Genomic DNA, 15,265 nt, shown 5'->3' with positions numbered 1-15,265 from the left:
GGAAAAAAAAAAAAAACAGAACAAGTTGAAAATACGGTTATTTATGATTATTGATAACTCTGGATAAACATATTTAAAGATGTAATAAAAATGAATGGTTATGTCAAACAAATGTCGTTCCATGGGGAATATGCATATCTAACATGGCAAATGGAATTCTGTAGCCAACGCACATGTCCTCTTCTGTGCTGGGGAGGTGAATGCTGAGCACTGAGAAGCAGCCATGTGCTAGATTATTAAACTGCTGAAGTGGAAAGAAAGGCATCATTAAAAAAATAATCATATATGGCAAACCCGCTGAAGGGTCTACGTGAGAATAATGAATGTGGAAATACAACTAAAAACATGGCACTCAAAACTTAATCGGAAAAATATGCAGGACATCAAAACATCAGAGAGTATTAGGGGCTGGCAAACTGCTGCTCCTGAGGTGTGCTTTATGAAGAGATACTGTCCCTGGCATAGGCAGTGTCTGCACTCTGACTGCACTCCCTTACTTTAGCCTGAATTATGACCCATTAAAGCAGACACATGAATCACTGAACTGGATTACTGCAAATTATTTGCAGTGCATTTAGCTGTTACTTTTTCATAAAAGCAAGCTGCTGATGCCCTCTAAAAACCAGGATAAAGAGTTCTTCCATTTTTCCACCATGCTGCTTATAGCCTCTAGTAATATTGGTCATTTATTTATTTACGTAAGCTTTTACACCATAATCAGGCTTGCTAAGTCAACTTCAAAACGCACTACATTAATGTATATTGAGATGATTTTAATAATAATTAAACCAAAATTGGAGTGTAACAAAATAGGTTTGTATTTTAAACTACAGTGTTTTTAAATGAAAAGGCAATTTTAATTTAGAAATCTACATGTGTACAATTATAAATTAAAGCTAAAAAGAAGTCATAAAATCAGGAAAAAAATAACCAAAGATTGGTACTATTAGAGAATTTTACACACATTATAAACAAATGACAATAGAACCAATCAACAAGGAGAAGCAAAGACACCGCTAGAACAGCATGTCAGAGACCAGGAACAGCCAGGCCCTACAGAGCAGTCAGCTGAGGGGCTGACCAGGAGAGGAAAGAAGCCTCTTTTGAAAGCAAGGTATTTAAAAGCATTAACACGGGTTTGTTTAAAAGAAAAAAAAGAAAAAGAATTAAAGTGCTTGCAGGTTTTCCTGAGTCTAGTTACCAACAACTGCTGTCCATGTTGCCTTATCCATAAGCAAAGAAAAGACTTACATGATTCCTGTTTAAAGAATGGCAAGTAGCCAGTACCCGAGAGATGAGACATGCAACTCAGCAGCAGCTCACACAGGGGTGCTACACAGCAGTAACTACCTGCACGGAGAGCCGGAACTCGCGTAACTGCTACTGTCCGCAAATCAGAGTAGAATCACAACTAGTTAACACTGAAGTCCATCTGACTGACAGTGAGAATCTGCAACACCAGTTAACCAAAGAAATGAAGCCTTTAAAGTGGCTCTCATACATTCTACTTAGAAATTTCTTAACCCCCAAACTAAGTTTTCAAAATTAAACTTTCAAAATATATTAATGAACATTATTTACACTGAAAATAATTAAAACTATGTATGTGTAAAATTACTGATAAGCTTATAACAATTCTCTTAAATTGTATTTTCAAAATAAAATTCTTTATAACATAAACTATCTCTAGGCAATGATGCATTGAAATAAGTACAATAATTATTCATCACATACTAGAGTAAACAATTTCTTTGCTTTCTGTCTCTAGTAGCAAGAAACAAAGGCATTTCTCTGAAGAATGCATTTTTAATATAGTCTATTTTGTCTTGTATTTTTCAAAGTTAAATTTTATGATTAGAAATTACAAAATTGCTGTCATTTTCAATGTATTCTCTATATATCACAATATTTGTGTATGTGTGCTGTACATATCTATACATGTATGTATATGCATGTGGGGGGGTGTGTACACACATGTACCTGTGCACCAACCATCAGCTTGGGTGTCTTCCTCTCTTGCATTCACCATGTGTTTTGAGCCATGGTCTCTCACTGAACCTGGAGCCCATGGATTGCTTCAACTGACTGGACAAAAAGTGCCAGGGATCTAGCTGTCTCAGCTCCTCCCCTCAGCATCCACAGGGGTTACAGATGTTCGAGCCTCTGTTCTTACCTCACATGGCACTTAACCATGATATCACAGAGACTGAGATTCAAAGCTGAGGTGAAAAAAGCTACTTGTGTGTTACTGAAACATAACCATTAAGGACATTGCTGCATTAAAAATTAAAGCTGGGGACACAACTGGATCAGACACTGAGACAATCATCATAAATTAGGTTTCTCCAGGGCAACTCTTAGAAAGGGCAGAGCAGTTGAGTAAATAACTACGGTGTTTTAACATCACCAAGGGTTCAGTTCAAAACTCAAATAACACTGTTTTATACAAGAATTACACAAAACAAGAAAATGATAGAGTGTGCTCTAGCAGAAATATTCAGTACCCTCTGCTCTAATTTATTAAATTTTGATTTTACTTTAATTTTCCTGTTTAGATTTAAGAAACTAGTGCTGTTACCAACTAGTGGCTAAGGCTATCAAATACTACTTACATCAACTACACACTTTTTTTTACAGTGACTGGTACTCAGGAAAAAAGGAACCTGAGGGAAAATACTACAAAAATCAAGGAATTTCTTATTTAAACTATCTTTGTAAGAAATGAGCTCCACATCCTTACCTATTCTAACAAGTAATAAAATAGCAAATACTTATTCAGACAATAGTGTCCTAAAATAGTTACACACTGTTTTATGACAAAAATATGCCCTGAGAAAGGTGTCATTGGACAACACCACAGCTGTGGGGCCAAAGTACACACAGAGACACACTGCATCACCTGGGCCACTCCACAGCTGTGGGACCAGAGTACACACACACACACACAGAGACACACTACATCACCTGGGCCACTCCACAGCTGTGGGACCAGAGTGCACACACACACACAGAGACACACTGCATCACCTGGGCCACTCCACAGCTGTGGGACCAGAGTACACACAGAGACACACTACATCACCTGGGCCACTCCACAGCTGTGGAGCCAGAGTGCACACACACACAGAGACACATTGCATCACCTGGGCCACTCCACAGCTGTGGGGCCAGAGTGCACACACACACAGACACACTGCATCACCTGGGCCACTCCACAGCTGTGGGGCCAGAGTGCACACACACACAGACAGACACACTGACTGCATCACCAAGTACTGGTAGAACCACTATTGTACATATGGTCTGTTAATGTCCAAATTGTCATTATACAACGCACGAATGTGATTAACAGTCAGAACAAACTAATAAAGGATGTGTAAAATAGTCATAAAACAAGTCTAAGACATAACTGTGCGGAATAAAAAGAGACATACAGCATTCAGCATCCAGTTTAACAATGGTTATTTTAAAAGGCAAAAAAAAAAAAAAAAATGATAAAGACATTTGGGAACTGCATAGAATTCTTACCCTACCCTAGAAGCAAATCTAAGCAGCACTACTGTTCTGTACTTTCATGAGCAAAAAGTTCCTTTCTGTGACTTAATTAAGTTTTTAAATTCAACAACACCTTTCTTGTCACTCTGAAAGACTGTCTATAAGATCTCCCTGTTTGGTTTTTGGCCAGAGCAGAGAATACTATGAATTGAACCTACAGTCTCAGGCATGCCGGGCAAGTGCTATAGCACTGAGCTCAAGCTTGGTCCGGGTCTTCCTTTCTAGTTCATATTTACTTCCTTTTTTTGGGAGAGGGAGAGGGGGTGGAGAGGGACAGAGGGGAGGAAGAGAGGGAGATGGGGAGGAAGAAGAAGAGAGGGAGAGGGGTGAGGGAGCAGGGGAGAGAGGTAGAGGGTCAGAGGGACAGAGGCAGGGGGCAGAGGGAGAGCGAAGCAGAATCTTCTTGTCACTGCCTAGGACCAAGCCTTTTGTCAAATGTGAACAAAAGGCAAAGCGAGGAGATTTCTGAAAAGGTCCAAATCAGGAAGTGATATTTTGCTCCTCACTTTAGGAGGACCGCCAAGATATCAGTAAGATCACCCAATTTCCTATTGAGAACTAAAATGCCTCAAAGAGTAAAAAGTTATGTCTCTCTAAGTAGCAGACAAGTAGAAACTTGAGTCTCAGAGAATATCAAACAGTAAATGAACCACATCTGTACATATCAGTATTTCTAAGACACGACGTGAAAAGCTGCAAAACTATAATAAAGTAGAACGCTTGTTTCAGAACTATGAGGTAATATGAGTTTATTAATGTGCACTCACATAATGAAAATAAGCTTGACTGAATGTAATACCCCAACAGTACAATGCGGTCACCAATAAGGAAGAAGGACGATGCCAACAGGAGCTCCAGGCCTCAGAGCCATCACTTTTAAAAGGAGAGATGGAACAAATGCTGATAGCAATTGTGTCCTACTGATAGACAGATACGTGTATTTTTCCTGTTGTGTTCTTTTCTGTGAGTTTGCAACTCGCCATAATTATATATAAAAATGGGCTAGGAACAACATTGACTCATTATCTCTATACTTAAAACCTCAGACTTTATTATGAATGTGCCTTCCCTCCCTTCCCCTCCCAGTTTTTCAAGACAGGCTTTTTCTGTGTAGCCCTGGCTGTCCTGGAACTCACTCTGTAGACCAGGCTGGCCTCGAACTCAGAAATCTGCCTGCCTCTGCCTCCCAAGTGGCTGGGATTAAAGGCGTGTGCCACCACTGCCTGACTACAAATGCTTTTTTATAAACACCCTTTAGTCACTTTTAAGCACTAATACCCATTCTAGCCAAACCCATGCTCAGTCTTCATGCCTTGTACACCCAGACTTCAGCAGTTACAACAAGTCACAAAGCCTGTAACATCTTCCACACATTCTGACCCAGTTCCTTATGAACAAGCTAGTAAAAAAGGGATTACACTGCCCTTTTCCTAGTAAAATAGGCCCAAAGGAGTAGGTTTCTTCATGAAAAACAAAATGATTACTGGTAGCTGAACTATTTCCCTTACTATGAAAAATCATTTCCTCTAAGAAAAATCTAGCAGTTGACTAGACATGTCAACTTGGGCTCAAATCAAAAAGGAAGCACCATGAGCTAATAAGTACCATGAGCTATAAGTACCATGAGCTAAGCACAATGAGCTAAGCAGCACCCCCAGAATGGCCTGGTCTCTTCCTCACAGTCCTTCAAGAGGTAGTCAGCTCTGCTATAGCACAAGTTTTGAAAATGTATATTTTCTCTAATTCCTGTGACACATTCCAGAGAAATTCAGGAATAATTTGAATTTTGTGTTTGATTTCTTCTGCAAAAAAACAGTGAGTGAAAGCAGAAAATAAACCTGACAGAACTCGTGTGCCCAGGTACCAGCCAAATACAGCCTCATGCACCCATATCAGATGCTGACATGTGCATGCTGTGAGCCACTCTTCATACAACTTTCCTCCTGACTTCAAATGACTCTGATTATTCACATCCAACAGAACTTATCACCACATGCTTCCTCATTCAACACTGGGCTTCATGTAAGACTCTATACGCCTCACGAGTTGCATGTATTTCTTGAGAACCACTATATATATATATAAAACTGTGGTTTCGTTTTTGAGGTTTTTTCTTATTTCTGAGAGTTTTTGAGCAATGGGATTCTACGTCCATCTCCAGCAATTCCCGTGTTTGATATGGTGTGGTTTTGTTCAACATGATAATTTTTAAGAACACAGACATTGCATAATAATGACTAAATTACTTTGACGCCTAGTCCAACTAATCAAGAAACTGTCTCAGACAGGTACTGTAACCTGTGAGAAAGCACACAGAGTTTTAATAATGTCCTGTTCACAATTACACATGCTCCCATGCCCACTGGGACTACTCGACCACGGAATTCTAGGGTAGCCATTACACACAGCAGATTAAAAATTACTGCCCCAAAAAAAGGCACAGAGGGAGAGGAAGAGGATGACAGAAAATAACGGAGCATGTGTAAATGGAATCACAACACACTGGATATATGTATGAAATTGTTAAATAAGAAAAACATAAATAAACTTACCAATAAGTCATCTGAAAGAGCCTGGGATTGGAAGTTTGCTTACTTAAAGCTCTTTTTTAAAACTTTTAAGCCATATTATAACAGATTAAAACAAAAAAATTAAAGGAGCTTTAAGCCATACAGTATCAGATTTAAAATATCACATAAAGCAGCTCTGTAATTCTGCTAGTGAACATGCACAGAAATCCCTGGTCCAACCCTTACTCACACACACACACAGGCACACACGCAGACAAATTATCTATCACTTAAAGTGACAAGTAGATTGTTCTTTAGTGAAAGTGTCCTAAGCAAGAGGACCAGGAGATCAGAATATGAATAGGATAGAAAATAGAGAAAATAATAAAGTTGGGTAACAGAAGGTCTTACACAAGCTATGTCTTATGCCAAGCAAACTTATTAAGAAGTATAGCATCTTATATATTATTTCCTGAGGAGAAATGGGACAGAGTCAGCAGGAGTCTAAGCAAACAAAGCTGCACAAGAGAAACACAGCCATCTCAGAAGCACCCGAGCCTGAGCACACAGAGGCCTTGGAACTGATAATCTTTTAGGAGGATAAGCCAAGTTTCCAAGAACAGAAACCTTAATTCCTTCAAGGCACTGGCTCCAGCTCTACTGGTCTTCTAAGTCCACTCCTGGACAAAGACAATAAATTAAAGTTCCCTTTGTCCTTTCATCAGGGACTCTGGGTCCCTACAGGAAGGATGGTCATTCTACAAATGTTGTATTTTTCTATACTAAAATTACTTTTCAATTTCCTTTGTCTGTAGCCCTCACTGGTCTGGTACTATGTCAATGAGGATGTTCTCAAACTCACAAAGAATCCATCTGCCCCTGCCTCTGCAGTGCTGGGATTATAGGTGTATTCCATGCCCAATCCAGATTTATTAACTTCTATTTGATTTTTAAAATTTATATTTCTTTCCAGAGACTTCTTATCTTTTCACTCATTATGAGTACACATTCCTTTACATCATTAACCAAGTTTCTTAGTTGTTTCAAAACATTTACCTGCAAATCTTAATGTGTGTCCAAATAATTTGGGTTTCTATTGACATTTTTCCTGCTTGAAAACTCGTCATATATTCCCAATCATCCTTTTTAAGTTGAGGCTAATAAACATGAAAGCTGCTACTTTAAGGTTTTAATTCAGTGACATTTATACTGTCACACAACCATTAGCAACTTCTGTCTGTAAAACTTTCCACACTGAACCCATGAAGCCACGACACCCCATTGTGGTTCTCCTTATGTTGAGTAAATCTGGATTACAGATGTTATATCACAGACACCACTCTCAACACTGTTAACATTCTTTAATAATTAGTACTAAGTTTTTGTTAGCTTCAACACATCATTAACTTGATAGGGTTCAAAGTGTATATTCTATTTCCTGGTTGCACCTCATATTTCAGGCCAGGTCTTTTATTCTTAGGTTGCTGCTTTGATGCTCTCAGGAGTCAGTCAAAAAAACCTGGGTAATTTATCCAGACTTCCAGAATCTTCGACTGCCGGCACGCTAGAATTCTTCTTTGGCTCTGTCCGGTCTGTAGGCTGCTGGCATGCTGCCCTCTACTTCCCCTTTAGAACACAGTTGCCCGCCGTGTACAGTGACAAACTCGGCGCCTCCTGCTCCCTCCAGGTCCCACACACATGCTGCATCTTCATGCTTCAGGTGCATCTTCTTGCTTTGTCTCTCTTTACTCTGAGTGGTTAGGCACGCAGAGTTTCCAGTTTAGATGGTATCTCTGAGAAGGTCATGCTAATTACAATTTACTTTGCCATCTGAAAGCAGGGTATTAGCATTATCTTTGAGATCTCTTTACTTTTGGTCAAAAAAGATCACCCCCGCTTCTATGTGTGTATATGCCTGTGAGGGTAAGCAAGCACATGCTGGTGGAGGTTAGTGGTCAACCAACCTGGGGAGTGTTCCTCAGAGGATATCACTTTATTTTTCTTCGTCCTCCTAAATTTTCATTATTTACTTATTTATTCAGAGGAAGAGAGGGGAGGGCACAGGAAGAGAGGAAAGGAGAGGAGAGGGAAGGGGAGGGGAAGGGAGAAGAGAGGAGACTAATCTGGAGGGCGCAAAACAACTTGAAGGACTTGTTTCTCTTTTCATCATGTGGTTCACATGGCTCAGATTCAGACTGCCAGACTTGGCGCCAAGACGCGTACCCACTGAGCCAGCCACCTTACCTCCACACACAGCTTGCCTTTTGGAAGTGGGGTCAGTCCCTAACTGACCTACTGAAACTTATCAATTAGCCTAGGCTGAATGAACAAGTAGCCCAGGATCTACTGTCTCCACCTCCCAGTGCTGGGATTGCAAAGATGGACTGCTATACTCAGTCCTTTTATTTTTATTTTTAAATGACTTCTGGATATCAAACTCAGGCCTTCATGCTTGTACAGCAAGAACTGATTTCAGCATTTCCCTAACAGCAAGTTTAGACATTTTAAAGAAACAAAATTTATTATTCAACTATTCTCTATACATACAGATAAATAATAGCAAATAGTATATAAATAACACTAAGCCTTATAAAAAAAACAACTTACAAGTTCTCTAGAAGCACACAATTCAGTGGTAGTCCTAGAGAGGATCAATGAATTATCAAGATGCCAGGGAAACAGGTCTACCAATAAGTCCTAAGACTGTGTAAAGCCAGCTCTAAACATTGGCCCATTCTTGCCTATTTATTTTTAAAGACAGCTAAAGTAAACAAATATAGAAATATTTTTTTTATTTTAGCCAAAGGAATTAGCTTAATCTCTACCTAATACTGTGTTATGAAGCACATAACTAAAATATACTGTTGAGCTGATGGGGTATACAACTATTTATTAGTGCTAATTTTCTCTCAGTAATTTTCTCAACTACTTTTTCTTAAAAAAAAAAAAAAGATAGTGAGAAACACTGGAAACAGGCCATATCATCCTTTTTTTTTATCATTTAAAGATAATGAACTGTGAAATGGTAAAGAACTTTCAGAAATCATTGCATCCTCATCTATATGGAGTAGTGTCTGCAGCAGCCATGGGAAGAGCCATTGCCAAATACACAACAGCATCACATTTGTGATAGGCGGTCAACTTCTTAATTTAAGGGATCCCAGTGCACACTTTAACACATGTACCTCTGCATATTTCCTAAATAACCCAAGTAGTTTCACAGGTCTACCCTGCTCTTTCCTTCCCTTGTTCTACCTTCCTACACTGACCTCCTCCAGGTCCTCTCAAGCATCTTCTTAGATAAACTGACCTCTCCTTCTGCATCAGACCTTCTGAACTCCCTCATCGCCACTGCATCTCCACACCTCTACCATAGCTCTTCTATGAAGTCCATGTTTCTACTATTAGATCAGAGCGACTTGTTTGCACTCCCACCATCAACAGTAGAACCTAATACAACAGGGTCCAGTGTCGCTGAGTGCATAGGGTAACGCGTGGGAAGGCTCCACAGGCTTGGGTAGAGTACAGGAAGTGCCTGTCAGGCTGAGTAAGCATCAGTTTCTTACCTGTTTGGAATTAGTTAAATACAATTTTGCTCCAAGATTTAAAATCTGCAGTTTTACGAGATCATCTTCACTAGTGAAACTTTTAGCCATTTTTCTCAAAACATCAGGAGCAATTTTAGGAACTCGTTCACAGTTTTCTCCAATTAGCCAAAGAATGCTTGCTCTAGCCACAGGAACCTAATATGAAAAGCAGATCACATCATTAGAAGAGGTATAATCATGTACTCCTCAACATCAGTATAGAAAAAGCTTAGAACTACCAAGATTTCCATTCATTTTCTCAATGAACATATGTATCTAGGAGCTGCTACAGCACTGAACATTTGCTGTATATCAAGTATAGGCATAAAGGTAATCTCTGGAGATGGCTGAGTGGATCACAGCCCTGGCTGCTCTTACACAGGATCTGGATTTGGGTCTCAGCACCCACATGGCAGTTCACATCCACCTGTAGTTCCAGTCCCAGGGGATTGGATGCCCACTTCCAGCCCACCAAGCACACATGAGGTACATAGACTCACATGCAAGCAAAATGCCTCCATATATTATATAAATAAAACTTTTAAAGCAGTTCAAAGAAATGCCTTGGAAAGATTTAGTAAAGTAAGCACTACTTGTCTAGAATACATGTCCATTCAGAGTCCAGCAAACTCCAGACCAAACCTGAGTGACTACAGCCTTTGCTGGATCCTCTCACTATTTCACGCTGCAGGGGCCCAAGTGTGCTATACTGTACTTTAGTATTATAATTTTTTAAAATAAAGTACACTTCAATATAATTTGTTTTCCTAAAAAACACTGCCTTGCTACAAATTGGAAACCTTCCATCAGAACCATTAAGACCAACATTTTAGAGTATGCAAATTAGTTTTATTACTATTTGCTTATTTGTATCCTCTTCTATTCCAAAAGGAATTTGAGAGGGCATGTAAATTATTTCCTGTGAACATTTTCACCTAGCATAGAAAATATGCTTTCTATTCTAAGTGCAAAAGCTGCTGGCTACCGTGTGGTAGCTGCCAAGCACAGACAACACGCCTTTCCCAGGCCTCCAAGCCTTCCTGCTTCCTGTGCAGCTTCATAGGGGTTCAGTTTGACTTCACAGGAAGAGCGCCAGAATGAAAACCTTTCCTTAGCTATAATTTTATCACAGTATCAGCCATGTCAAATTCCTTTCAAATATTTGTTTCATAATATTGTTTCATAATACTGATATAATAATATAAAAATATTGACATGTCTAAAGTGAATCAACAGAATCAGAAGTCATCAAAAATGCTTGGAAATATAAGAAAATATACACTTCCTAACACTGTAACAGCAATGACGTTAATCCATACTTAAACTGAACTTAGTAACAGAGAGGAAATTGCCCTACTTATGCAACGTAAAAGGGCCTAAGGGCTATGTCAAATCTATTCATGCAGTGTGATAAAACTAATACCCTTACTGTACACTGATTTCTGGAGAGAAAGAGGTTATTTCTAATGTTCCAAAGGTTACACTGCATTAAGACCTTACTCCCAATCTATTATTTTAAATTGGGCTAAAGAATAGTAATTGAGTGGTGCATTAAGTTTCCAGCCTGGAGCAATTCAAGTGGCCTTCCATAATGAGAGGTACTTCTGAATGAGAATAGATAGGCAACTCAGAGCTCAGTTAGGCTACATTTCTTTTTCTTAAATATTTTATTATAAATTACAACTCTAGAAATAAGAATTTTACAAAATAACACAACTTATTGTCTAAGTATTTTTTGGCAACATACTTAATAATTCTCTTTTGTAATTAAGAAGACAACTACAAAATGAAGGTGTTAGAACATTTCAGACTCATGAGTATATTAAGATTAAAACAACAGTATTTTAATACTCCAAGCATTCATAATAACAATATTTGAAAGAATAAAAAAAATCAATAAATCAATTGCAACAACAAAAAAAGTCAAGATAGTAGTGGAGGAAAAGGGGTAACATTGGAAATGTTCTAGAATTGAGTTTAAAAATTCTTAAGCAAAAATTTTAAAAATGTAGAAACTTCTTTATAATAAATAATAAAATTACTATATCAAACTCTTAGTAATAATATTTTATAAAAATTTCAAAAGACAGACATGTAAACACAGGGCTAGAGTCCCAGCACCCAGCAGGCAGGAAACAGGAAGGAATCCCGGCCAGCCTGGCTACACGAGACTATCAAAAAACCAAAACCAGACAAGAAAGCCTTGAGAAACTAACAAGGCCAGTGTTTATATTCACTGGCTAGAGTTAGAAAGCTAAGATTTTCAAATTCAATCCTTCCTTTTCCCTCGAAACTAAACCTGCAAATAAAAAAGTTTACCCTACTCCCCAGGTTTATTCAACAAATAATAAGCCAAAGCAGTGAATTGAAATTCAACTAATAATACACTACGCACCCATGCCTGCACGGGCAAGCAAGCAGGTGCACATACACAAGGTCAAACATAGTATATATAAGACTCTTTATACGAACCCCTGCTTTTCAATATTCTCAAAGGCAAACTGAACTGTAAGTGACTGTGCATGACTCTTTACTTTAAATGCCCTGAGCAAGTGGTTAAGTGCACTTCTCAAGCCCTCTAAGAGAAGGTACTTGCCACTGCCATTTTAACCCATTAACTTGCCTGCAAAAACAAATGACTCCTGCCCACCACAGTTATAAAGAGACATCTAGAAAGAATTTACACATCGCTCTGTTTGCAGTTCAATTTAAAAGCTATTGTGTTTCAACAACAGCCGACTGCACTGGACAATAATCTAGAGTAAATCTACAAAATTATCAATGTTATTTATTTAAACTTTCCAAAGGCAGAATCAGTAGACATCTAAACAAGCTGCATACTAATAGCAAGCCAGGTCCCAATCATTTGTACATGCATTAAAATTTAGAACTGAATTGTGTATGAGTGTCAGGGTGCAAGGAGAGAAAACTAATGACACAGCCGTGTCCAGTGAGGCATCTGGACAAGTATGCACGGTGTACCACTTTAGACTTACTCGCTGTTCTTCCAGAATAACATCCAAGAGTTCTTTCATGACGCCTGTAACATGGAAATATTACACAAAACCCTGCTAAAGCAACCCTCAAGTAGTGTGCATGTTATTCTGGAGCAACCTTACTGGAAAAGCAGTTATAAATGAAGGACACGCCAGAGGACAATGTGGTCATAACCAGAACACACAAGATGACTGCTACAGCCATTATTTCTTCAATCTGGATGAGCTCAAGAAGGAGAACAATGTAAACATTAGTCTTCATATTTCAACTCTGCTACTCCCTAAATAAGCAATGAAATCCGTCTTAATATGACAAAATCTATCAATGTTCTCTCCTCTTTAAAATCTGCACACCAAACATCTAAAGAGTCCCTATCTACAATCTGTCACAGTGCTTTTGAAAACTAGCTAATTTCTCAGATGTCTACAAAAACAGTATCCAGTGGAAATGTCAGGACACTGGAGCAAGAGCGGGGCAAAGCAAAACTTTGCTCATCAGTGGTGGTGCCAGCACTAGAATGTGAGCCTGAACCTCTGATTGCCCCTGGACCACTGGGAAGGGAAAGGGGAGGCAGTGACCTGGAGGAGGGCTGTCTCTAACGCCACAGGGATCACACGTCATGGTGGAGGGTGACTTCATGGGCCTCATTCGCTCCAATGAAGAGATATACACCTCTAACCCTGCTCTGCTTCCACAGCACACAATGGCTTCCTGTCTCTTGCTGTTTCCATAAGAGCCTAATCACTCAGGGAGGGTGCAGGCTCCCTCCTGCCTGGTCGTACACCAGCCTGGCTGCATTTTCTCATTCCCTTTCATCTCTCCTGGCAAAAAAAAAAAAAAAAAAAGAGGAGGTAGCCAGGGTGGAAGAGGTTTGGCTTTTAGTTCTGTTATGCTCTCCCAGGGAGGTAGCAAACGTAGGTTGTTGGTTTCGCAGGCCTCTTAGGTCCTCGGTGAACTTGTTCAATACTGTCCTCTGGGTAAGGCTGGCTTTTCAAATTGCTGAGTTTAGACATCACACTGGATTTCAAAATACAAATCAGGAAAAGAGGTCGGATTTTAGGCTCTGCTTCTAAGGCTCACTTTTTCACAGATGCTTCATGGCTGATGTTCTGTTCTTACAAGAATCTCTCATGATCAGAAAGGAGAGATGTGAGGGCTAAGTCCGCCCCTTTGTGATTCATTCAGGCTTCTGCCTGCTACACCCTCACCACATTCTGATGAGTTCTCCTGACCATTCCCGCGTTACCATACCGACTTCCCAACACATTCAGAGGTGTCCTCTCCCATATGTTTATATTATTGTCATAATTTTGCACAAACAGAACTAGGTTTCTTAGTTCCTTTGTGAATTAGCTCTTTTTCACTTTTAATGTTCCTGTTCATGAAAAATGTCTAATTAACATCAAATGTTACTTTCTGTTCTCATTTGCTAAATCTCTTTCCCTGCCTTATGTTTTAATCTTTTACTTGATTAGGGTTTTTTTTTAAATTGCAAATGGCTAACTTCTGACAAAAATAAATATCAAAACAAGCTTCACTATCTAGACCTATTTGGAAGCCTTTGCTTGGCTAAAGCGCCAACACTTCCGTCCCACAGAATGCTGGTGCAATCACTGAATATGGTACATGGACATTGTTGAGTCTCAAAGGTTTTCTTCCAAGAAAGTCTATGGCTTGCCTCAATTCACCCCAGACACCTGATAGGCAAGCAGGCACATTCTGAGGATCTCATGCTTAGAGCTGCCTCTTTCCTTCTGATGGGCATGAGCAAGTTCACCAGCAAATTCTGCCCAAGTAGTTTGGGGACAAAGAATTCCATGTTCCCGTTTTCCCCTCACAGCTGCATACCTCTCTATCATTATAAAATTACAAAACAATTTAAATTCTCCCCATTCAAACCCGCGGTTTCCACTAAAGATACTCTTCTCTCTCCTTGGCCTTTTTAACACAAAGTCAGTTCATCTCCCTCCGCTTTCTTCTGTTAGACCTTCAAATCCATCAATCTGGCCTCCGTCTCACCCCAATCCATGTGTGTTTCTAAGATTATTCAATCATAGTTCTCACTCAGAATTTCAACTCTGTTCCCTTCCTTTCAGGAGCTCTGATTTACAGCTTGATTGTGGATGACATTCACCAACTCCTGTTTATACTTAATGATGTATGGAAATGCATGTACTCTTCTCTGTGTGTAGTTACAAACTATTCCCATATGGAGTTCTCTGTCTTTATCAGCTGTTCAGCCATGATTCTCACTAGGACCTATATCACATCCTAGTCAATGGAAATGTCCTCTACAGTGGACACCCACATCAAGTTGCATGGCAGTGGCACATCATTATATTGACATCTCTCTGAAGCTGAGAAATTCCTGAGGTTCTTCTGCTTGCTTTGATTTTGTATTCTGACACAGGTCTCACTACATAACCCTGGCTGGCCTGAAACTCATTATATATACCAGACTGGCCTTGAACTCCAAGAGATGCCGCCCAAGTGTTGGGATTAACGGTAAATGTCACCACACCAAGCAACACCTGAGTTTTTCTTGGTAGTAGACGACACAGACATCTGGAGGACAGAGCCCAGTCATATTACAAAACAGGCTCAGCATCAGTGCGT

General features: G+C 39.5%; 1 protein-coding gene across 1 annotated transcript in view; it reads right to left on the bottom strand.

Moving 5' to 3' along the window:
• Ap3b1 (adaptor related protein complex 3 subunit beta 1) overlaps positions 1-15,265 on the bottom strand; it is a 210,467-nt gene that overhangs the window by 93,193 nt on the left and 102,009 nt on the right. Inside the window, exon 15 of the mRNA XM_031360065.1 lies at positions 9,632-9,808. Coding sequence (XP_031215925.1) covers positions 9,632-9,808 — 177 coding nt within the window. The remainder of the gene's footprint in view (positions 1-9,631; positions 9,809-15,265) is intronic.

Source organism: Mastomys coucha, unplaced genomic scaffold (assembly GCF_008632895.1).
Source record: "Mastomys coucha isolate ucsf_1 unplaced genomic scaffold, UCSF_Mcou_1 pScaffold8, whole genome shotgun sequence".
In the NCBI taxonomy this organism is placed as follows: domain Eukaryota; kingdom Metazoa; phylum Chordata; class Mammalia; order Rodentia; family Muridae; genus Mastomys; species Mastomys coucha.
Note: the sequence above shows the minus strand (reverse complement) of the source record. Positions and strands in the feature narration are given on the sequence as shown.